The sequence below is a fragment of the Thamnophis sirtalis genome, unplaced genomic scaffold, assembly GCF_051295495.1.
Source record: "Thamnophis sirtalis isolate CommonGarterSnake01/CBP01778 unplaced genomic scaffold, rThaSir2_p1.2 scaffold_3, whole genome shotgun sequence".
Taxonomy (NCBI): Eukaryota; Metazoa; Chordata; class Lepidosauria; order Squamata; family Natricidae; genus Thamnophis; species Thamnophis sirtalis.
This window is the reverse complement of record NW_028261383.1, coordinates 97516976-97542635: the sequence shown is the minus strand read 5'-3', so window position 1 is coordinate 97542635 and position 25660 is coordinate 97516976. Positions and strand designations below refer to the sequence as shown.

At 36.2% G+C, this 25660-nt stretch overlaps 1 protein-coding gene across 2 annotated transcripts; it reads right to left on the bottom strand.

Annotated features, from left to right (window-relative positions):
• Positions 1–294: 294 nt before the first annotated feature.
• On the bottom strand, positions 295–25575 carry NDFIP1 (Nedd4 family interacting protein 1). 2 transcript variants are annotated; one of them, XM_014059664.2, is made up of 8 exons: positions 25300–25575; positions 15808–15889; positions 13414–13544; positions 12252–12339; positions 10234–10358; positions 8159–8225; positions 4237–4342; positions 295–1221 (listed from the first exon to the last, which is right to left on the bottom strand). In XM_014059664.2, exons 1-7 carry the CDS (start codon positions 25351–25353, stop codon positions 4239–4241), a joined length of 651 nt encoding a protein of 216 aa, XP_013915139.2. In that variant the 5' UTR covers positions 25354–25575; the 3' UTR covers positions 295–1221; positions 4237–4238. The 2 variants fall into 2 exon arrangements, with proteins under 2 accessions (XP_013915139.2, XP_013915138.2); XM_014059663.2 differs by having other exon boundaries at positions 15808–15895; positions 25300–25574.
• Positions 25576–25660: the final 85 nt, after the last annotated feature.

Sequence of the window (25660 nt, the reverse complement as noted above, 5' to 3'; positions counted from 1 at the left end):
TGAAGACTATATTTTAGGACACATCAAGCAAGCAATCTATAGAGCAAATTTTGAGATAAACAGTTACTTGGTCTGTCAACAGCCTTAGATGTGAGAATTGGTTAAAACAGCAGACTTTTGAGTGATTGAATAAACTGAGACTTGTAATTAAATAGTGCCATATCTTCTTCCATCCTTGCCATTTGCCATCCAATGGCCCAAATGAGAGTGTGCATGTTCTAACTGGGCTCTTTTAGGATTTCCCCCTTAAAGTCTCCATGTGAACACTGGTGTATAGCAAAATGAAAATCCTACTAATGTAAGTGACATTTATTAACATTCTGCTATATTTACAGTTTTAACACAATAGAATTCTGAATTACTGCTTTGCAGAAATCACAGAAATGTACAATAAACTATATTTAACTGTAACATAAATTAGAAAAACAAGAAATGTTAATTAGTAGAGAGACTATCTTAAGACCTCTAAAATCATCAAACATAACTGTCTGATTTTACACATGGCAGTATCAAACTATTTGAATTTTACGTTACCAACATATACTGCAAGGATCCCAAGCCAAAATAGATATAGTACAATTGTATAAAGGACTTATCATATATTACCAAAAATTAATACATATCTCTACCATCTTCTTAGCAATACTCTCACAGTTATTCTTTAAAACATTCAGATTGTGCATGTACGCTTTACTTCCAAGTTGTTATCATTTTATTTAATAACAGATACATATTATGTGCAGAAATACAATTAAAACAAGTTTCTAGATCCAAGAACATCCCTTCACAATGGCCAGCATTATTACAGTATCTTACACTAAGAGAGTATACTTCAAGCTCATTTTAAGGAGGGGAAAAAGCAAGACTGACCCCTTCTGGCTACAGGGCAATAGCTCATGCTATTTAAAAGACTACAAATACTAAATAAGGCATTATTAGTAACATCACAGACTTGATTGCAAGAGCTGTTTCAAACATTAGCCACTAATGATTTAATGATTACAGGAATTTGCATTGTACTATTAAAATTTTACATCTAAAAACAAATAGAAAGAAATGCTTCTTTTTTTCCAATAAAACTTTATTTATTTTAAGCAGGTGATTAATTACTTTTGTTCTTTTGTGGGTGTTCAGAGTCTTGATTCATTTCCTGCAGATGTCCATATATTAATTGAGGGAGGATTCATTTAAAGCAGGAAAATGTTGCCAAAAGACTTCAGTCTGAAAAAAGCAAAATGATAGCACAGGGAAGAATGGTCATAAAACAAGTTAAGTATAACCAAGGAAACATTTTACATAGACGAATTATTGGAGGTAGCAGAATAATTCCCAAGTGTTTGTCTCCTTGATTGTTTTTACATTCTTCATTCTGTTGTTTCATTTTAATAGCTGAATACATGTATGTTTGACACAATTTGTGTTTGATGTCAAGCTTTTAGAAGACACTGGCCAAACTCATTCTAAAGGTAAAGGTTTCCCTGTCCAATTGTGTCCAACTCATCGATTCACAGCTGAAGTACCAGCATTGTTGAAAGATGCTTCCATGCTCATTTGGCAGGCATGACTATATACTGAGGTGCACAGAACGCTGTTACCTTCCCATCAAAGTGATACCTATTTGTCTACTCACATTTGCATAGCTTTCAAACTGGTAAGTTAGCAGAAGCTGGGGCAGGAACCGGAGCTCACTCCATCACACGGTGCTTCGGTCTTGAACTGCCAACCTTCTGGTTGACAAGACCAGCGTCTTAACCATTCAGTCACAGCACCGAGTGGTTACTCTATACCGTAATTGTTCAGTGCAGCTCTATATTCTATAGACAGTCATACTATCTTCTTCAAAAGTTTAGACAAACTGTATTTAAGACAGCAATAGCATATTATTGGATCATATTAAAATAGACAGTGGAGGTTCATAAATGGGGGCGGGGGGAGGCTATGGGCGACTTCCTCTGTCTTAGCGTAATCAGATCGATAGAGCAAATAACTTGATATCTTGAGTACAGTCTGCAACTCTGTATGAAAATTTGTTTTTTTATTTGCATGTATCAATTTATAAAGAATACTCAAAATAAAAAGCACAATAAAATGCAAGTAATGAGAAGAGGCAATCTACAATCTTGTTCATCATTATAACTCCTGTATTCATGTTCAAATATGAACAAATTAAAGATTGCTAAATTATTTAGTTTAATCTCAAGGAATAAGATAACTGTATAGTAAACATAATTAATAGCTATAATTTAGTTAATAAATTTAGTTAATAGCTAACTATAATAAAAATTGCATTAGTTCCATGCACACTGACTGCAAAACACTGGCTTGGGATAATAATTGTGTTAGGAGCTTCAAGCAAGTAGGTTCTGCACATTGTTTGTAAGCATCCTTTTTGGACTGCTTTTTCTGCACATCTGGAAGTTGCTTCAAATTTGATTATGAATACTTCCACTTGTTGGACAATACAGCTATTGCTTTGTAAGTTGCATAAATTTGCCCAATTTAACCACATCAAGCACTTTTAATAAATAAATATATACATTTTGTTGCCTACTAAATTTTAATTTGGTAGGCTAGAAAATTTCAGGCACTCTCTAAATCCATAAACTCTGAACGAGTCCCTTTTTGTAAATATCAAATTAAAAACTGGGTAGATGCAAAATTATGTGGCTGCCATTTTTGCACCCTATATAAACTACATCAGAAAGTGCCTGATGTAGTTGTTAAGTGTTGGCCTAGAAACCAGGAGATTGAGCTTGAAGCCCACTTTGAGCATGAAATCAAGCTGTGTGGCTTTGGGTCAGTCGTTCTTTTTCAGTCCAACCTACTCACAGAATTGTAGTGGGGAAAATAGGAGGCAGAAGGAGTGTTAGACACAATCAGTGCCTTGAATTATTTATAAAAATAAAGAAGATGGGCTAAAAATACACTAAATCTACATTCAGAGAAACAAATAGTTTGTGCTCTGTGCACAGTCACTCATGCCCTCGTCCATTCTTGCCTGGACTACTGTAACGCTCTCTACATGGGGCTGCCCTTGAAGAGCAGCCGGAAGCTTCAACTGGTCCAGAATGCGGCTGCACGGGTTATCATGGGGGCACTTAGTTGCTCCCATGTTACCCCCCTTTTAGGCGGCCTGCACTGGTTGCCGGTTGTCTTCCGGGTGCGATTCAAGGTACTAATTATGACCTTTAAAGTGCTCCATGGCTTAGGCCCAGGGTACCTGCGAGACCACCTACTGCCACCAGTAGCCTCCCATCGTCCAGTGCGATCCCACAGAGTTGGTCTCCTTAGGGTGCCGTCGGCCAGACAGTGTCGGCTAGTGACCCCCAGGGGGAGAGCCTTCTCTGTGGGAGCGCCTTCCCTCTGGAATGAGCTGCCCCCGGAGCTTCGTATAATCCCCGACCTCCGGTCCTTCCGACGCGCCCTAAAAAGTTGGCTTTTCCAGCAAGCCAGCCTGGCGTGAACAAAACAAAATAAATTATTGATCACTGTTAATTTTAATTTGAATTTTTTTAAAAAAATGTCATTGTCAATTTTAATTGGGTTTGGGATATTCTATTTAATTTTTTTTAAACTTTTGTAGTATGTGTTTCTTTTAATGTTGTACGCCGCCCTGAGTCCTTGGGAGAAGGGCGGCATATAAATCTAATAAACCTAAACCTGATGTCAGTAGAAAATAAACAGCAATGGCCTGCCAGCCAAACCCATTTTTTATTGAAAGAAACATAGAAGTGAGGAAAATTGTAATTCAGTGGGAATTCCTCCTAGTCAGGAGGCTATAGGAGATGCCAAATCACTAATAAAGGATTAAAGATATCCTAGCCACAGTTTAAATTTAAAAAAAACCCTTCTCTAGTTCCAGTGTCTTAAGGTGGCTAATGCCAACTGCATTTGTTTATATAGCCTCTCTCATGATGGTGTTTTTCTTCCCTGAGTTTTGATATTGCTTTCTAATTCAATAGTGAACATCTATTTGGCAAAAGAAGTTGTGTGTATAGGTCAGGAAACACATCTTCCTAAAGCAATTTGAAATTTTCTTTTAGCACTCAATATGACTGAATTACAAAAATGTATTTTGTGATAATACAAAAAAGAAAACAAATGCAACAAATAATATAAATTGATTTTATAAATAACAGTGAAATGTGAAATTTTCTAGTATTTTTTTTTAACATGTGTCTATATACACAAACACACACACACCAGAAATTAGCAAACTTTATTGAAGTATATTACCTTTAGTAAATAAAGAGAACTCTTGTCCTAGGGAGTGTAGAAAATGTTTCTGGCATCTTCCGAACCTTTGCATAATTGATAAATCCTCTGAGAAACAGAAGAAATCCTATAGAAAAAGCACAGAATATTTTTATGTAAACACATTGCTTCTCTTTGATCCAAAAAGCACTGTTTGTTCAAGGGCCTAACAATCAGTTTCTAATTTGTTATGGTTTTCCTTAATTTGTTACATTCCTTATTGTGGTATGAGGTCAAATATTGAGCAAGTCAAGTGATTTTCTGGTAATTCAATCTTCAAACGAGGATTGTTGTCAGGTAAGCAATTCTCAGCAAAAGGGAAGAGATGAAAAGGAAAAGAGGTTGGCAGGATAAAATCCCTGATTTGGACAGAGTTGCAAAGTAATCCCAAGATTCCCCCCACTCTGCCAAAATAATCCCAGCTGTCACAAAGACATGAAGCTTTCATCTTAATGAAGATAGTTAGGAACTGATACGTCCAGTCTTTAATGAAACTAAACAAACTGAAATTCCCTTAGGCAAGGGAGACTCTTGGACATTTCTTGAATTGTATAGATAGTCCTCAACTGACAATCACAATTGAGTCCAAAATTTCTGTTGCTAAGTGAGACATTTGTTAAATGAGTTTTGCTCCATTTCATGACCTTTCTTGTCATAGTTGTTAGGTAAATCACTGAAGTTAGTAAGACTAAGTTAGTTAGTTAGTAATTAAGTGAATCTGGCTTCCCCATTGACTTTGCTGGTCAGAAGTGATCACATGACCATGGGACACTGCAACAATTGTAACTATGAGTCAGTTGCCAAGTACGTGAATTTTGGTCATGCAGCCATGGGGACGCTGCAGAAGTTGGAAGTGTGAAAAACCATAATAAGTCATTTTTTTCAGTGCCGCTATAACTTTGAACAGTCACTAAATGAACTGTTGTAAGTCAAGGACTTCCTGTACTTTGTGCTGTGTGGATGAAGCTAATGTGTGTATCAAAGAATAGTTATGGGAAAAATCTATAGTTGAGAACCCAATAGGAACAAACACGATCATAAAGAGAGATCTCCAGAGGAAACTAGTTGGTGGAAGATTGCTATGTTTGGAAATGACCAACCAAATGTCAGCAGGGAGAGCTTGATAAAGGTGTTAGAATTTCAAAAAGCTCAGGAACGAGTTGGGTCCCTAAACTAAAATGAAGCCTAATAAGTGAAAGTACTGGAGCTTTATAAAGCATGAGCACATGAAAGTGGAAACAGGAAAATAAGAAGTGAGACAGTTAAACTGTAAAAACTCTGTCTAGAAATGATGTATATAGTTTGTTATATTAAGGCTACTATATACATTAGAAATACTATATATAATTGAATGATTTGTCACTCAAAGAATATAAAACTGGAGCCCCTCTTAGTGAGATTTCTACAAGAGGGGCTAGAGATTGGAGAAGGCTGAAGTGGCAAAGTGTCAACTGGACCAGAAGGAATTATTGGGTGGTTTGTGTGGAAATTTATAAAACTTCAGCACTTAAGTGTGAGCTATTTAAGAAACAGTAACTTAAGTTCAAGAAGGCTACAGTTATTTCTAAAGAATAAAAGATATGTATACAAGTGGAAACTTTGGTTTATTAACCATGGGATTGTTATTTTATTCAACAAAGAGAAAAGCAAACTTCAGTTGAAGTTGAACAGTAAACATTGGTTTTAATTTTTGCTTCTAAACATTATACTGAACCAGTCAATATTCACCTCAGGTTCAAAGCCACATTACTAAAATATACAGAAGAGTTCTAAATCAGGGGGAAAAAACCATTTAATATCCAATCTATATTTCCTTACAGTTACAGACTGTGCTTAGGGTACTAAACCATAGGTTTATTCATTCTCTTGTCTTAGGCAGCCCAGTCAACCAGTTTAAGAGTTACAGCTTAAAAGTGTTGAAATGCAGTCAGAGAAAGAGCAACAAGATGGGGAAGCTCTAAGGGTGAGATTTTATCTATAATTCTTAGGATCGTGTAGATCTAAAATCTATGCATTCATTGACAAATACAATCCTCTAATAATTATTATATCCCTTATTGTTTTGATTATATTTGTGATTCCTAACCTTTAAAGACATGTCATTTCTTTACTTAAACCAACATGAAACAAACTTCCAATTAGCTGAACATTTAATCAACATATTTATTTTTTACAAGGACAGCCAGGCTACTTCTTATAGCAAAAGCAACAAACAATATTTGGAAGGTTTCAATGCTCTGTGAAATCAATTATTTACAGTTTTGTTTATCCCAGTATGCAATATTGTGTCTACATGCTCATTTGGCATTTTATTGTTAATGCATATGTTTGGCAAGAACTCCAATACTAAAGAATTGTTTCCCAATAGTGTCTACAATTACAAATAGTATTACAAATAATATTATAAAGATTAAGATTAATGTTAAAAAAAATAATGTAACTACAGGTAGTCCTCGGCTTACAACCATAATTGAGCCCAAAATTTATATTGTTAAATGAGACATTTGTTAAGTAGGTTTTGCCCCATTTTATGACCTTTCTTGCCATAGTTGTTAAGTGAATCAGGTTCCCCCCTTGACTTTACTTATCAGAAGGTCACAAAAGGTGTTTACGTGACCTTGGGACACAGCAATATGAGTCAGTTGTCAAGCATCTGAATTTTAATCACATGACTATGGGGATGCTGCAAAGGTCGTAACTGTGAAAAATGGTCATGTCACTTTGATCAGTGCCATTGTAACTTTGAACGGTCACTAAATGAACTGTTGTAAGTCGAGGTCTACCTGTATACATAAATCATTCATGTTCAAAGGCTGAAATGGAGCCATGAGAGAATGTTCCATATTTAGCCCCCTTGGCCTTTAAAAACTATTTTAAAGTACTGGTAAATTCAAAATACAGGTAGTTCTCAACTTATAACCAGTTGCTTAGCAAATGTTTGAAATTACAACCAATCTGAAAAGGAATTTATGATCTGGCCCCGAAGTTGTGATAGTTAGTGCCCCTTACTGCGTTTTATTCAAATGGCACTTCTGGTTTTCAGCAAAAACACAGCATAACAACCATAGTGTTCACTTCATGCCCACAGCGTTCACTTAACCACCATAAAAAATGTAAAAAATGTAACATTAGTACAATGTAATGGTCATAAAGCTGTTACATTTTTTCACAAATGTAAAAACACATCAATCAATCATCAGCAACAATCACTTAATGAAACTAATTAAAACTTAGATTAATATAATCAAAACTGCCTTCTCTAGGAAAATTTCAACTTGTGTAACGACTGCAATAAAGAAGGGATACTTCTAAATATGGGTTTGATTGATACTGGCTTCCATTATTCTGAGTAGTTTTTTCTACTCAGAGAAGTAGAGTAGTTTTTTCTTTTCTGTTACAATGCCTTTGTTAAAGAAAGCATTATTTATCATTTTCTTGGTACTACTTAACTACACCATTATCCTTTGGAAATAGTTAATGTCTCTTTTAATTTGTGGTATGTATTTATCTAAACCTGTGTTTTAGTGGTTCCAAATAATCTTGAAACATTCTGAAGAAATTTTACCAATCTGAGTCTTCCCTTTACATGTTATCTTTGACACATGTTCTATCTGGTTAAGCTACAGGATTAGCATTTGGCCAATGCAAGAGTCAGACAAGATTTTTTTAAATATGCAACTAATGACATCTCCACTAGGTGGCAGGATACCTTTATATTAAATCCCTAAAAAGAGCCCTACATTCTTAGACTTTTCTCAAATAATGAATTAAAGTTAAAAATTAGGTTAAGTCAAAAAGCTAATAGAAAAGTTATTTTATGAAAAAAAAAATTAGTTTACAATTAAAGGTAAAATAATTAAAATCAACAACTAACATTAAAATAAATTTACTGAAACCCACTTACCTAATACAAGGAACACCCACCACAGCCAGTATTGCCCATCAAAATAGCCAGGGAAATAGGTAGAGAACTAAAAATTAAAAACAAAAAATGAGGAATGTATTAAGATGTTAAGCATTTGTGGGATTTTTCACATTGCTAATTACCATAGTTGCTAACTAAGTAGAACAATTGCTAAATCCTTCAAAGCAGGAATGGTTTAGCATTAAAATAACTGCTGCACATTTACAATTATTTATTGAGCTACTATTAATAGTTCTGGGAAGAAATCCTTTAGGACTCAGCAGTTGTAAAGTACTTTCACTGATACTTTCTTAGTAGAAGTGAATATAAGACAGCCACTGCTTGATTCTATAAAAATAACAGCAATAATTTACTCTTTGTTGTAAAAACAGAGCAAGCACGACGTACTTTACTGCTGAAGTGAATGATGAGGAAAATCTGCTCTTGGAAAACATTAGGCATTCTGCATATTTTTCCTCAAATACAAATGATTCCTTTTGTTATCAAAGTTTTGATGCACAAATATGTTTGCCTCTTGCACCAATCCGTGTCATGTCTAATTCTTGGGCTCTATACACTTTGCAATGATTCAGAAGTACTTTGGATATTGATTTGTTTATGCAGTCATTCAATTTCTATAGCCACACAACTCAACCAAGTGATTCTGAGTGGTTTATAATTCTAAAATTAATGTTAAAACAATTAAAAACAATGAAACAATAAAAACAGCCAAAAATAAATACACACTGCAACCGAGATAGTGAACCAACTAACAGTAAAGCCAAGGAACAGGGCCCTTAACACCTGAGCTGCAGGCCTCAGTACACAGCCAGGGTTTTAAAGCTTTGTGAAAAGCCAACAGGGGCTATTCTAATCTATTCTAATTTCCAAGAGGAGAATATTCCATAACGCAGGGAATACAGCAGAAAAAGCCTATCTTCTAGTTCCTGCCTGTTGACACTTTTTGGTTGAAGCATGTCCAATCTATTGGATTGAATTGAAAAGGTAAAAACACATGGTCCCTATTCTAAGAAACTGACTCATAAAAGTTAATGAAACTCTTGTAGCAACTGCATTATTTTCCAGTTTTGCATGGAGACTGGAAAACCATTTATCTAAATTGGTATAGGGTTTCCTGCCTAAGCAGAGGGTTGGATTAGAAGATCTCCAAGGTCCCTTCCAACTCTGTTATTCTAGTCTATTCTTTAAAAAGTATCTATTTCGTAGTTCTTAGTTATGTTCTCTGAAATTAAGCTTAGATTTTTAATGATTTGTCTTTTCTCAAAAATGGAAAACTGAATTATATTTAAAGACAATTTTGTAAAATACTGTTTAATAGAGAGATGGTATCAAAGTTAAGAACTATTTTGCCTTCAACTGTTCTTAAGGAAAATTTCTATATATAACTTGTATTTTATATTATCCAATTTAGTTTTTCAAACATTTCATTATTTTGTGTGCTCCTTTGGGAAGCCTACCAGTAGAAGAGAACCATGTAAGTACATATGGGAAATCCACATATATAGATATATATATAAATTAATGGCAAATCCTATGTCTTCTACACAGGTTATTTTAGATTCAATTCCTAGCAATTCAATTTCTTGAAAGGAAGAGGGAAAGAAAGAATATTTGAGGTCCAGATAATTATGTCTGTGGCATTTCCCTGATGTACTAAAGTAGTAACTTTATCAAAAAAGAAAAAAAGATAAATGCTGCATGATTTGCTTTTAACAAACTCATATTGCCTCCTCTTAATTGCAGAGTGCCTAATCAAGAGCAAATGGGTTTCTAACATGTATCCAAATGCTGCACATAAAATATGAAAAATATAAAAAAATATTCAGCTAAAACAGTAAATAGTTGAAAGAAGTCTGAACAAATTAGCAGGCAAAATGTTTATTAAGGACCCCACATAACTGATCACAGAACTCAAACAGAACCTATTATACTGTATTTCCTAAATACAATGAATAGTTTGTCTTCATTAATTTTCTAAAACTTTCACAAGGAGACTAAACTCTGTATCAAACACATCGACTTGTGATAACTTCTTTTTCCATGCTGTAACTTACCCTGACAATCAGAATCCACTTAATGAGAGAGAGACCAAATCCAGAAATAGCCCCATATCTTCCTGCTGCTGAGGTAGTCAAGCAGAAAGAGAGGAAGAATCCAATCCAGTTGAAAAGGAATGCCACTAAAAAAGCAGAACAAAGAAAATGTCTTAATGCCAAATAATGGATTTAATTTTGTTCTAATTATTGATGATGGTCATACTGTAATTAAAAAAAATCGCTACTACCAGGTCACCCTGAAGAATTTGGGAAGGTAATTAAAAAAGACTAATATGAAAAGTTATAGAAAGAAAACTCTCCTGACAAAGGCAATCTATAGATGACTAGTAGTCAGAAGGCCTCTCAGCATCTGAAGAGGTAGGAAGAGAAAAGGAAACTGCCTTCATGCCCGATTTTGAGCTTCCCAAAGAAATCTCATCAACCACCATGGAAGCAAGGTGCTAAAGTAGAAGGAACTTGCATGTAATAATTCAGTGGAGTTGTACTTATGATCATTTGTGGAAGTATTTAGGTTTCTCTTCAATTTTTGTAAAATGTCCACTTCAAGGCCCCTAAAATAAAGAGGTATCATACACTGTATCACATTCCTAAATTAGCACTGCTGTCTATAGCATCCTTATGCTATAACATAACTTATCATTATATCTTGTACTACTTTTTAAATTTGTATTAAAAAAGGTAATGGACGCAAGACTTTTCTTGGGTCAAAAATGATCAGCTCTGGGACTTCAAGGGGGAAAACAGCAAACTGAAGACAACTCAGCTGAAAGTGGAACTGGAGACTGGTGGAGAGAAGAGCAAACGAGTAGACTAGCTGCTCATAATTCCTCTACAGACAGAGAGAGGACTTGAGATTGCAGACAAATGCTCAGATGGTTTCTTCTTGCAAGGAGATTGCAAGACAGCAGTTTCCAACAAGTATACAGCTCTGGGAGACAAAAGAATAGCCATCTTGTTCAAACCAGTTGACGTTTTTAAAGAAACTAAGTTCACATACTTCCTTTTCTAATCATTTTTAGAAATTGTTTTAGAAATTTTGAAAATTTACAGACTAAGGATCCAGATGGATTTGAAATGGGATTTTAGAAGAATCCTTTCTGTAGAAAAACACTTTTTATTTTATTTTATTTTTTTAATGATAAGGTTGAGATCTTCAAGGTTGGACACTGGCAAGAACCAGAAAGAACTAAAGATTATAATTTAAGGAGAAAAACATTTGACTTACCAGTACGGACTAAAGCAAAATATTTTAACACTGAACTTACGGAAGGATATTTTTGAACAATGGGCCCAGACATTAACTTTAAGAGTGTCCGTTTCTATTAATAAATTGGGTTGTAAAAGATGTTATGAAAAAGGAACAAGTTTTACTTGACAAAATTGAGACTGATCTGAAAGTGATTTCGAAAGTGACAGTCTACAAAAAAGATGCCACACTGGATATTCAGAAGAAACCCACTCATGACTTAATAATTAAAAAGGATGTATAAATAATTAACCAGGAGAGTGACATGGATTATTTTTCCGTACTGAATTTACAGAGGCTTATTAAAGCTCTGAAGAATTTTGTGAGAAGGGACAAAGAAAAGATGAAAAGAAATCAAGTTCTAGGTCATTATTTCTTGACTGAAGATCAAGATTGTTAAAAGTAAAAGGAAGTTCGTTTATTTGATCAAACCTAAAATAGATATGTTGTTCTCTCTATTAACCATTAATGGGCTTTTGGTGATGAAACAACAGACTGAAACAATGAGGCTTCAAGGATTTATTTATAATAAGATGTGAAATATGGAGGGGAAGGTCATTTGTTGCATTTTAAGAGAAGTTACTAAACTTATTTACACTCGTGATGAAAGTGGAAGTCATTGCTATTAAAAAAATTATCAGCTCCATATGTGCAATCTCTGTAACAGTACAGAAGACAATATTTCTATTATCTAGATGGCCTTATAAAATATGAAAATCAAATGTTATTTCAATTTCAATTGTTAAAAGTACTTTGTTAAAAGACTCACTGAAGAAAGTCAGCATAAAAATGCCATCATTTCCTATCCTCAGTTGGTCGGAATCATCAAAGTCATCCCGTGTCACAAACTCTTCATCCTGTGGCATAAATGAACAAACTGATTAGGAAAAGTCTGGTTCACAAGAACAATACGTCACCTTTCCTTAAAGAGAATAAACTAGAAAACTTGTGAAAATCAGAGATTTTTCTTACCAGATTATTCAATGTCTTCAACAATGGCAGAACTTTTAATGTTCTTAAAAATTCAGGGAGATAATCTGCCTTGAAAGCAGCCCATGGGGAACCATATAGCAGTCAAACATCAGGACAGGGAAGGTTTTATGACATTTTTATTATATCATAAACTGATTGTACTAGAATTTTTAATGCCATATTTTATAAAATTTGCCAAATTTCAATTCCATGGTAGTCACAGGTTCTGGATTTGGGGCGCACTCTATAAATTATTCCATTGAGGCATCTTTGTTCAAAAATTGTTGCTCTATGATGCACCATTTTGCCCAGTTAAAGGTTAGAGACACAAGAGTTTTAGTAACAAAGCACACCTATCTTCTACTTCAGTGTAAATCACTAAGGAATGAGAAATATTTCATATACACACATGAGTGAAATACCATAATTAAAGGGAAATTTAAAAAGAAAGACCTAAGTGAACTGTATCTAATGTACAAATAGGACAATACAAAAGTAAACATAGCAATCTTATTAACTATACCCTGGGATTTGAAGTGAGTGCCATCGGGCAGAAGACATCAAAGTATATAGCCAGCCGAACAAAGAGGTTTAAAGATAGTTTATATCCTTGGGCTGTCAGACTTTTAAATACAACCACAATCACTCCATGCTAGTTTTTTCTTTTTCTTTCTTTTTTCCGTTTCTGCTATAATTTTGCACCAGTGAGGTTAAAACCAATTTTGTTGTATTTAAGTGTACAATGACAATAAAGATTATACTTATACTTAAAAGCATTTTAACATGTTACCTATATTTCCTAAAACTGCACAAATTGATACATTATTCCTGTTATTTATCTAATTAAATCAGCAAACTTAGCTTATAGTCACTCCTTAGGGTATTGACAGCACTGACATCAACAAATTTACTTTTTCATTATGTTTTGATACGTTTTCAAAGAATCAAAACACACTTACCCTTCCAGGAACTAAGGGAATAGTAGCTTCCACCTTAGTTCTCTCTGCTTCATCATAAGTAGGTAGAGTTGTAGCTACATTATATGAAGGAGGTTTAGGGAACCCAGCTTCATCTTTGTAGTCAAAATATGCTGGCAGGCAGGAGAGATAAGATGGTTAATTTATTATTAACATTTGCAAACTGAACTATGTTATGAGTGGAAAAGTCAACACTTCCAACTTTTTATCTTCAGAAAAGTGGCAAATTACAAAACTCATTAATCACCTCCAATAGACCGATGAAATCCCACAGATTAGGCCTCCTCCGAATTCCATCCGCCGGCCAATGCCGACTGGCGACTACCCGGAGGAGAGCCTTCTCTGTGGCTGCTCCGACCCTCTGAAACGAACTCTCCGTGGAGATTCGAACCCTCACCACCCTCCAGGCCTTCCGCAAAGCCCTTAAGACCTGGCTGTTCCGGCAGGCCTGGGGCTAAAGAGCTTCTGCTCCCCCTTCTCGAATGGTATGGTTGTTGTGTGTTTTAAATTCTGTATTGTTTGTTTGTCTTTTTTATCCCCTGTTTGTACCTCCTTTCCCTTGACTGAGTTGTGAGCCGCCCTGAGTCCCCTTCGGGGAAAAGGGCGGCATATAAATGAAATAAATCCTAATCCTAATTCTAATGACAAAATCCATTATATTCTTGGAGTGGGTGTACTTCTGAATAAATATATTCCTCCAATATAATGGCCTCCCAATGAGTTACTCCCAGAGTTATTAGGTCAAGAAATCTGGAAGCACCACTTTGGGAAAGACTGAGGGATAACAGTGCAGTATAAATAATTGTGGAGAACAATCCCTTCTCAAATCAGATTGACCCAAACTGCTGAAAGGGGTAAATTTGTAAGTAAGGACAAGAACAGCGATTGGGGACAAAACAAACAATACAATAAAGCTTTTTCACTGGCTTTCAGTCATAATAATGGGCATTTCTAAACCAAGATCAAATTAACCATGAGTCATAAAAGCCATTGTTTGTACACGCTAGTTTTTTTTCTTTTTCTTTCTTTTTTCGTTTCTGTTATAATTTTGCACCAGTGAGTTTAAAACCAATTTTGTTGTATTTAGGTACAATGACAATAAAGATTATACTTATAAATAAAACATCAGACTAAGATTATGGAAACCAAGACGTCACTAAGGCAAAAGGCTCATTAATTTTATCTACTACCTAAGGATGTTTTGCAGATAGGTGCAGTGGGGGGCTACTGCATGATCACAAGGGTTCAGGCCAACCCTTAGTTCTGATCGTTGGCTGGACCCGCCCACCTATGTTCTATGCTATTCATTTATAGCTCACTTTCTGGTTTGTTGGCTGGCCCACTGCGTTTTGTATGGCCTTGCTGTTCTCACCGGAGCTGCCTGAGCTGATTAGGAGCCTGTTTGAAGCGCTGTTTCTCTCCGAAAGGGGTGCATGCGAGTGAAGCGCACACGTGAGCTCCCAACCAGCGAACCCTTTATTAAAGAAAGTGCAGCCCACCTCTGGATAGGTGGCACATAAAAGTTTTAACTTTTATGCATGTTTAACACATGCATAAATGAGTGATACCAGTCACCTATCTTTGGACTACAGTATTTTAGTTCACAGGATTAAGGAAATGGAGGGACTACATGTGCAAAATAGAAAGTTGTCAAATAAAGAAGAATCACATGTTATTTAGAACCATATTGTGGTATTTAATTTATCCTATTAATATAATGCTACATTCAAGTATATTTCTAGCTAACTATAAACATAGATGATTTGGGACTTTTTATAGATAACCCTTGACTTACAACCATTTGTTAAGCAACCATTTGCAACCACGACGATACTGAATGAAGGGACTTATGATCTGTATCCGAAGTTGTAGCCACTGCAGTACCCGTGTGATTACATGATTCGAATTTGGGCAATCCACCCACCTTTATGACTAACCGCAGGAATTTTGCAACTGCCCCCACCTGCTGCAAGTAGCAACTCAATAATTCAAAATATAGCATATGGCAAATCAGTTGATTTCTACAAATATAGAGTTGTGATCTCTTGATGTTGTGAAACTATTATTTAAGCAGCACTAGAAGGAGAAAGAATTATATTCCACATACTCTCCCTTCTTAACCTACAGTTGGGAGGTATGGCTTCATAGTCAACAATGCAACATACTATAGAATTACTTACAGAAAAGTAAGTTTCCTAGCTTTCATAATTAGCATTATTTGCCTGTTTCTTTTGCAATGTAAAATAAGGACTATTTAATAAGGATAGATTTATCAGTCACTTATTTTTCCTGTAAATTTTGATTGTTCACACAACATTTTGCTGCACCTCCAATCATCAAGAAAGTTATTCCAATACCAGACTTCCAAGTTTTTACCTGAATTCTCTCCAGAAATGCTGCTGTAAGGTGGTGGAAAATCATTTACAACTGGCAGATTTTCAACAGGTTCCTCCTCGTTCTGCAACTGAGAAGATTTTTTTCTTTAATTAAATGTTTCATCATTTTAAAAAAATCAATAAATGTTTTAAAAATATATAATTTTTTCAATCCTCCCTCTAAGAGAGATATAAATCACTTTTTTAAAATCAAGCTATTAATTCTTAGTAACTTTTTTCCTTAACATACTTTTATTTTTATTAAACATTTTAGTTCACAGCTAAATAGCATTGAGATAGCAAAGTAAACCAGCCTTTCTTGTATGCTTTTTGCTCTGCTGAAAAGTTCTTAAAATCTATATACAGTTGGGTGTTTGAGAAAGATACTGAACAAGTATATGAATAACACATGTAAAATTAGGATTTACTGGGGCTAACATATAAATAATTCGTGAATATGGGACTCCTAATTTATATTTTTTTCCATGTATTTTCAAATTATTAATGCAAGTATTCTAAATCTTAACAGATATTTCTATCTGTGTCCCACATACCCTTTCAAACAATCAATAAATCATCCACAATTGTTTGTTATTAGGAACAAGACTGCAAGATCTAAATTTACACAAAAGCATTGCTTTCTAATCAGCATAGAAAAACTGGAATATGGAACATATGTTTCTATTATTAAACTGTAACTATGTAGCTTAATTCAGTGGAGCAAAAACTGCTCAGTCACCAGATGGCAATACATATGAGCTTACTGACTGCTGTTACCACTCCTCAAATTCATCCTGTTGCTATGGTAACACAGGGGAAATCTTCAAGATTTCTAGCAGCAGTGTGAAAGAGAGGATTATGGTAACATTGCATTACACACACACACCTCAATTTACATAAACATTTATCTTTATGTTTAGATATGCTTAAGGCAAAGTTGTATATGAACACATTATGTAGCACTTGCTAAAGAATACAGTAATTCTCTCCAGTTTATGGATACCACCTTCTGCCATCCTTATGGAAGAACACAGCACTGAGGTCAGCCCTTTAAGGTAGGTCAATTTGGGAAACAGGCAACACAAGTACCACTGGAACTCTATATTATTGATAATAGGCCATAATAACAAAACCTTAAAAATTTGAGTTTTTTCTCTGTGCTTTTTTATACCACATATAAGCAAGGCAGGCTTATATTGAGTTACTTTCTTAACCCTTCTTCTTTCCCAGTCTGAGTTGTTAGCTTAAAAGTTATTGCATTCCATCTTAAGGTTATCTACAAATCCCTGTACAATTACTCCCCCATCAGTTTTCCCTCCTGGGTTCAAAGAAGGTTCTGGTAGGTTGCTAAGGGAAATATCTACAGACTCATTCTCCCAACCTTACTTGGCAGCTCTCCAAGATCAACAAGTAAGTCCTGTTACTCAGAATCAGACAATTGGAAAATATCCCCCCTCCTTTTTTTTGTACAGATAAATTTGGAGAGTTTATCATAATTGCATCAGAAAGTAAGGAATCATCTTCATCCTAGCGATAATTGTGTATTGGTAGTGGCAACACTTTTAAAAATATGGTTTATGTGGAAATTTCAGATGGAAATGGATGCCCAATGACTAAGATACTCCTAAAGCCTCTGCTATATCTAGAATCTATAATATATTCCATTTCACACTCTCTACCTCCCTGCCCCCAAACAGAGATTTTGAATGCAAGGCACAGAGGCGCCTCACAAATGAACAGTGACTAACAGAAGACCAGATAAACCTTCAGTGAAGCAGACAATTGCAAATGAAAGGCCAATGGGTTAATTTTCTGGGTAACTGGGAAGAGACCAATAAATCTAAAAAAAATTCCAGATTTTGATGGTAATGCAGAATGTAAAAACCTTGTAGGAAGCCAAACTAAATCAACCACCAGAAGCTTGGCACCCCTTGCTTGTATGTATCTGCAATACATCTGTATACAGTCTTGGCCAAATCTGTTCCTTTAAGAGGAGCTGAGCAGTCTGCCTCTCCTGTAGAATGTCGAAAGCATGCATAACAGTAGATGCTGCAATTCTGGAGGGCAAGATGTGGGGTTGGTAGCAATAAATTGATTAAAAGGGAAATGTAACTTGGAGGTATATAGTGAGACGTTACAGGCAAATTCAGTTTGGTTGTCCTGCTGATATCAGACACAGCACCTCAGGTATTGATTCACCTTTTTAAATTTCCATTTTATGACAGATAATTAGATGGCAAATGAATTCAATTGTATAACAGGTTCAAGAGGGCATTCCAAAAGTGGATGTAGCAAAGGTGTCACACATTGCAGACACAGGGCCAGTTGGGGTGCTTGCTGGTCAATCTTTTCCACAAGTATAGGTTTCTCTAGTAATTGTGTAGACAATTTAAGCTCTTGCACTGTGATCTCATCAGAATCTAAAATAGTGGAGTTATATTTCTAAGCGTGAAAGCGTAAAAAGAATAGCATGGATAATAAAATGTATTTACCTATTGTCAGTTGTCTGAGCTATTCCTAATAGTTGCCAAGATCTTGTGAGAGGAGCCTGTGACAAGTCTTCACTAGGTGTTTGGGCTCCACAGCACAAACACAACCAAAATCTTTCCTCTCTAATCCTTATCTGTTGCAGACATGATTTCTTTATTTCTCCTATTTGCATGGATTCTCTGGAATTGGTGCCCAAGAGGGAGAACATTAGTGGTGAAGAAAGAATAAAACCTCCTCCACTTATTCTTTCCTCTGTGCTCAACTCCTCCAATCATCCAGCAATGATCACACAATGCTGGAACAGTTCTTCCAGATTACCCAGCTTGCTGTATCTTATTAACATCTCTCAGTTCATCAGCAAGTCCTCCTATTCCACATTTCTGGCCTATAACTGAAAATCCAACAGGAAGTAACATACCCTGCAATACCTTTGCTTTAGCTTATAAATCTCCTGATTTAGTGTTGTCCTCTTTGCTGAATTAACAAAAGGCAGTTCTAAAACTTTGCAGGAAGTTCTGGTAATTATGCAGCAATGACCATTGCCTTCAGTGAGAGGCACAGCTCATTAGGCAGTCTCTTTTTTTCAGCAGATTCAGAACAAAGATATCACTGGAGCAATCTATAGGAATCAATGATGAGCTTCCCAGTTGAGCTGCCATGGACTAGTTTTTTGGTGTCATCATAGTTTTCTTGGCAACTGTGGCTGGTACCTTCAATAGCAGTAGCAATAGCAGTTAGACTTATATACCGCTTCATAGGGCTTTCAGCACTCTCTAAGCGGTTTACAGAGAGTCAGCATATTGCCCCCAACAATCCGGATCCTCATTTTACCCACCTCGGAAGGATGGAAGGCTGAGTCAACCCTGAGCCGGTGAGATTTGAACAGCCGAACTGCAGTCAGCTGAAGTAGCCTGCAGTGCTGCACTCTAACCACTGCGCCATCTCGGCTCAGAGGAAAAGCGATCTGTTTTTACCAGACTTTAATTTCTATTTCTTTGTTAGATCACTATCACGTTGCATGATTACATTACTTTAAGCTTCAGGTCACAGTCAGTTGTTCTGCTATTTTATGCAGAATTTAATGATACAATACATAATCTAGTGTTCCTTTAGTGACTGTAAGCCATCCAGATCTTTGCAGTCTCAAACATGATGTCTTTCCAGAGTCAAGATTAAGTTCTTTTGCTGAGATTTTCTCCAAACATGTTTCTTATTAAATAGTTCCATTTTTACTTCTGTCCACAAAATTATGTTGTAATAGTCTATTGAATCATGTAGTGGTGTCTGGAAAACTTGAGTGAAGCAGCAATGCGCTTGCTGGAAAACAGTGGTTTCTTCCTTGGCATCCTCTCACACAAACCACTCTTGTTTCTTCATAGTGGACCCATGAACATTGATATCAAGCAATTAGACAGGTATGAGACAAAGGAGCATGCCAAAAAACTGCCTTTATTTCTACCTACTCATTATCTTTTAAGGGGCCTGCCCTTCCTTTACTTGGCTTAGTAGCTCTGCAAAATACTCACACACATCTGGCTGGAAAAAACTTTTTGAGGAAAATAAATAGTAGTAGCAATAAGGAAAAGTTGAAGAGGGAAGACAATAGAAACAAAGAGATGAGGAACAAAAAAATTGAAAAAGGAATAATAATATAATCCAGAAAGAGCCTAAGGCACCAAAGCTGAGTCCAGAGGTAACAGCAGTTCCAGAAAGGAACTTGTGGAACCAGCAGAATTGGCAGAGTAATAACAGCTCAACAAGAATAGCTGATAAATGGCTGAAGGTGAGTGGGAACAGAATGTCAGGCAGATCATTAAATACTGTAAGAACTTGGGGAAAAATAGGGATAAGGCTTTAAAAAGAATCTCCCCCCCTCCCCAGTGTGTTTGTGTAGATTTGGGCTTCTGACTGGTACTTTTACACTCCTCCAAATCAGATCCATCAGATGAAATTTCTCAGAGTACTATATTCCTAATTCTTGTAGTGACTTGAATGACCATTCCTGGGAAAAGGAATGATGATGTTGAATATTTTTCCACTTGTAGATTATCTGCTTCACCATGCATTAATGGAAGCTGAACTATGTGGCAATGTTTTGTAGCATTAGCATCAAAGATACTTTATCTGTAGAAAAGGAACTAATGGTAAGACATTTTACTGAACAGCTTCTTCCCAGGAGCTGTGAGGAAAATACAGTGAAATTATGGGTAAAAGGATTAGAGATTTTATTTTGTAGAAGGCATAAAAGTGCATCCAACTCCTCTCATATGTGCATCTTTACATGCTCTGCTGCAACATAGGTTTGAGGCTGTCTCTCAGAATTCAACAAAAACATATTTATAAAATTTAGGTGCCAATCCAAACACTTTTAGATATTTTGCAGAAAATATCTAAAAAGAATAAATTCCACAAAAAGAACCAATGTAATATTAGGTTTGCAACCATCATCATTTTGAAAATATATATCTTTAGGTATATGTTGTGCTAATTACATATACAAAGGGTACTAAATATGGATTTTAAAAAATCATATTTTAAAAAAAAATCAATAAAATTTCTTCTCCAAAAATATGAACATTTTATCATTTAGGATTTTGCTAGACAAAGGAAACTATATGGTACGTAAATTATGTCATTAATTATCATGTGTTCAAAGAATAACATCAAAATCTAATAAAAAAAACTTCTGCCTTCAAGATGTTGGCCAAGAAACAGACAAGATAACAAAGAATCCCATTTTGAAAATGGGACAAATGCATTTTTAGATGATCGTGCAAACCAACTCTTAACAACTAGTCTAATGATTTTAAAATAAAACTACAAAACAACTGCAACCTAACATGAGTATAAGTCCCTTAGAATAACAGGACATATTTCTGAATGCATAACTTAACAACCATTCAAAATTATACTGGACACCCTCCCCCAAAATGTACTTACAACTTGGTTCCAAAATTCTACCGGCCAGGGTTCCCCCAATAGTCAACATTTACTTATATGCCTTCCACCTCAACATGACTTCATTTTGGGGTCTCAGTAACCAGCCTGCATTTATGGCCATTTACAGAGTCCCATGATCATGTGTCTGCGATTTATGATGTCTTTGCCCTAAACTAGCATTTACTTCGTTTTCAGCAACATCATCCCATAGAAAACAGTCAGTTTGCTTAATAACTACAGCATTTGTTTAACAACCGCCACAAAAAAGGTTGCAAAATGAGTCTTGTGACATGGTGACCCACTTTATGACTATCACAACTTAAAAGTGTAATGGGTAGGGCCCATTATGCTCATAAGTCAAGGACTATTTGTATGTAATATTGTGCTATATATCACATAAATAGTACCTCAGGTTTTTTTCCCAACAAATTCTATTGTTTGGGAACCATGCGCAGCTATTGTTCTAAAACAGCATTATTCCAGGCCTCATCACAATAAAGCTGTTTTTATAGCCCCACAGTTATTGAATCCAAAAAATATTTGCCTAAATTCCTATGAAGTATACATTTTTTATTAATACATAATTTCCAAAAATATTTTCAGAATTATAAAAAGTTAAATGGAAAGTAGACCCACAACTGTGAACATAACTGAAGCTAATGCTTTCATTCAGCTTCACTACCATAAACTTAATTATATTTGCAGTTCAGTCCCAATACATATTACCTTAGTCCTCAACTACATATAAATATATAAGGAAATTTAGGAACCATCTAAGCTCACTAACCCTTCAAAAAAATTCCCACTACCCTCAGTTAAAAAACAATACACGTCAATTTTACGAAGTACAGTAACTTCAAACAAAGATAAAATAATTATGGATTCAAAAGTCCATTGATTCCAGAAACAATCCTGGATGTTTACATTCTTGCAGAAAGAACTGGTGCCAAATCTGTTTTCTGGACTTGCAACTTCTACTTAAACATTGGATAAAAAATATGGTGAGGGAGTCCTTTCTGCAATTGGTGTCTATCATTTCTGAAAGAGACTTTGTTGATGGCCATTCATGCCTTTGTTGTCTAGACCATTATACACTAATGTTTGTACATGGAGTTATCATTAAGGCCCATCTGGAAGTTTCAGTTGTTCATTATGTGATGACCCAGGGTATTATGGCTAGGTCTAGATTAGCCCATCTAACATCACTAATATGGGATCTGCTTTATCTATTAACATATGAATGCAATTCAAGGTGTCAGTTGTCACCTTTAAACCTCACATGGTTCAGATATTGGATATTTCTGACACCATCTATCCCAGGATGATTCATGGAGGGGGAGATTTGCTAAGAGTTCCTCTACCAAGGAATTGTAATTTGCAAGGACCCCATAATCAAGCTTTCTTAATGATACCCTGCCAATAGTTGTTAGTTTCTCAAGAGTCATTATAACTAGAGAGGCATACAAGACAGAACAAATAAATATATGAAGAAATGAAACATCAAGATTTCCATACAAATGACTTAACATATCATTTCTCCATGATTTCTCACCAACATAGTTCCCTTTTAAGCCATAAATCTCTTTGATTTCTATGTCAGCAAGCATGTTTTAAATCATGGTTTTGTCATAGCTAGGTTAGCATCTAGCCAACCTTGGCTAAAATAAGCAAGGTCAAATCTGGTAGACTACAATGATATTTTTTAAATAAATAAAAAGCTCTAAAGAAAGCAACAGTTAACTAGTTCTGTATTGTTACATAAAAACATGTTGGACATGTCTCAGTATTAGCTGGTTCTCAACTTACAATGATAATTGAAATCTAAACCATGTTTGTGAGTTGTTAAATGAGTCACCGTGAGACTATGCTCAATTTGACCTTTTTGTGACAGTTAAGTGAACTCAGTGGTTGTAAAGTGAACACCATGATCATGAAGCAAATCCACTGCTGTTGTGCAATCAATTATAAGTCAAGGACTACCCGTAATCAATAGCAGTTGACCTTTGACTAAATCTCAACCTGAATTAAATTGACTTTAAAACAATTTGGGAACTTTTAACATTGACACAGGATTTCTCCAAAACAGACAAAATTAAATAAGAACCCTCTAAAGCACGGCTGTCAAACTCTCAGCCCATGGACCAATGTGTCACATACTGGACACACCCACATCTGGTTTAGCAAAGGGGGGAAAAGTCACAATATGCTACATGACAACGCCATGATGACATGAGTTTGACATCCCTGCTGTAAAGAACCAAACAATGTGTTATTTCGACTGAATATTTTTCAGTATGTTTCCAATTAAAATTAAAGGTATGGATTTAAAAAAAAAATTAATATAAAATGGCATTCTGTTCAATAAAACCTAAATATACTTATTTGAAATTTAGCAGGCTTAAGCCCCACAGTAGTTTCTACTTGCAGAGATTCCTTTCAGTTTATCAAGAAATTAAAAAACACATTTCTCTTTTTAAAAAATAAAAAATAAAAGCCAAGAAGTACTATAGTCTACATTTATTTTTCAGAAATTTGGCAGGTCTTTCATTCAGAAGCACTAACTTTCGTGAAATGTCTTTTAAAAAAATAAAGAACAAAAAATTACAACTAACTTCAAATGATTATGTTAAGTGTAATATTTAAAAAATTGGATTCAGGGTCCAAACTGAAATGAGAGTTTTCAAATCAGCAAATTAGTTCTGTACCTAATCTTGCAATATGTACATATCAGCTTTAAACCCTCCAAAACTATCAGCTAAACAAAGAGACATCTATTTAATTACACTTCGTAATTACAAAATCTCAAAAGGCAATGTGATATTCTCTTGGGGTTCTAACCTGAAAGACCCTTCGGTAATAACAAGACTTTGCGAACAATAATTTCAAATGAATACCGAAACTACAATTGAAATCCAATTAAATGATGCTAATGATATGAGATGCAGGCAATTGTCTAGCAACACTTGGTGGGCCACAATTTTCCCATCCCAGATTTAGATTAAGAACGCTGATCCCAGTTCTTTCGTTAACGTATTTAGCTGAATGTATTCTTCATTTTTGATACAATTACCATACAGTAATTGTAATACCCAATGCTGTATTTCAATACATACTATTTTTTCTGATAATCCGTTAAGGCAGGGGAACCAGCTGGCTTATTTAATTTGAATTTCACATCTGTAAATGTAAGAGTTCTGGAATTCAGTGTTTTACTATTTGGATATGGGAGAAACTCCAGAGATGTTAAGAATTAGGTCTCCCAACAATTTGCTACCTCCATCATATCCTTACGGCAATTAATTACTCCAGCTAGCACAACTACTAGCACAAGGACTAGCTTGCCTTCACACTCACAATCAGCGCCCATTAAATTCTCCATCTATACAGGATGAAGAATTTATAAGGCCAAACGGACGAACCTCTTCTCCTTTCACCGCTGGCTTTAAATCACCAGGGCTTATGATACTTCTACTGCGTAACACCCTAATCTTAAATCATCCATCCTTACAATATGGAGTCGGTCAGTAACCAAACCGGCCACGGATGCACAAACCGAGAACGCCGTTTATTTAGGACAGGCGTTTTCATCTTTTTTTTCTACGATCAAATCTTACACCAAAGGCTGGGGGAAGAGAAATAAAATTGCCTTTATCGTCGTGTTTCCGAAGGGAGTAAGCAGATGGTTGGGGGTGGGTGGGGGAAGCATATTCTCTCTCTCTCCCCTTTGGCCTTCAAAACTTAACACACCAAGTAAAAGGGGAGGGAAACCGGATGCGCGATTTAAAAGTTGGGGGGGGGAGGAAACGTTAGAGTTGCCTTAGAAATCAAGAGGCCAAAATGGAAGCAACGAGAGAGAGAAAACATATCTTATCGGGGAGGGGGCGGGGGAAGGACACGACTGAAGCGTTGAAGGCTTCCTGGCTTCTAAGCCGAAGGGAGCTTTTCAAAGCGCCTTTCGCCGCCTCACAACACCCCCCTCGCCCCAACACACCCCGCCGCGGCCTAAGGGACCGCGGCTCTCGCGTGAGCCGCCTTGCCCAGTTGCGAGCCGCTTCTTCCTCACCTGCTGGTATCGGCCGCCGCCGCCGCCGTTACTGCCGGGCTCGGCCGCCGCCATAGCTCTGGGGGAAGAACCGAGCGAGGGCCAAGAAGGAGGAGGGGAGCTGCCTGGGGCGGCGAGCACTTTGAGGGAGTGGGCGGAGGCCCGTCGGGGACGGCTTAATGACGCTTCCGTCCCCCGAGGTCCTTGCCGGTGCTAGGCTTGGAGGAGGAGGGTTTGACGCTTGAGAAGGAAGGCGGCGGCGGCAGCAGCGGCCACCCGGAGAACTCCCTGCTGCTACTGCTGCCGAAGGCCCGGCCCCTCCCCTCCCTTCCAAGCCGTCACGCGCTGCTGCCGCCACCTCCTCCTCCTTCTCTTCTTTCTT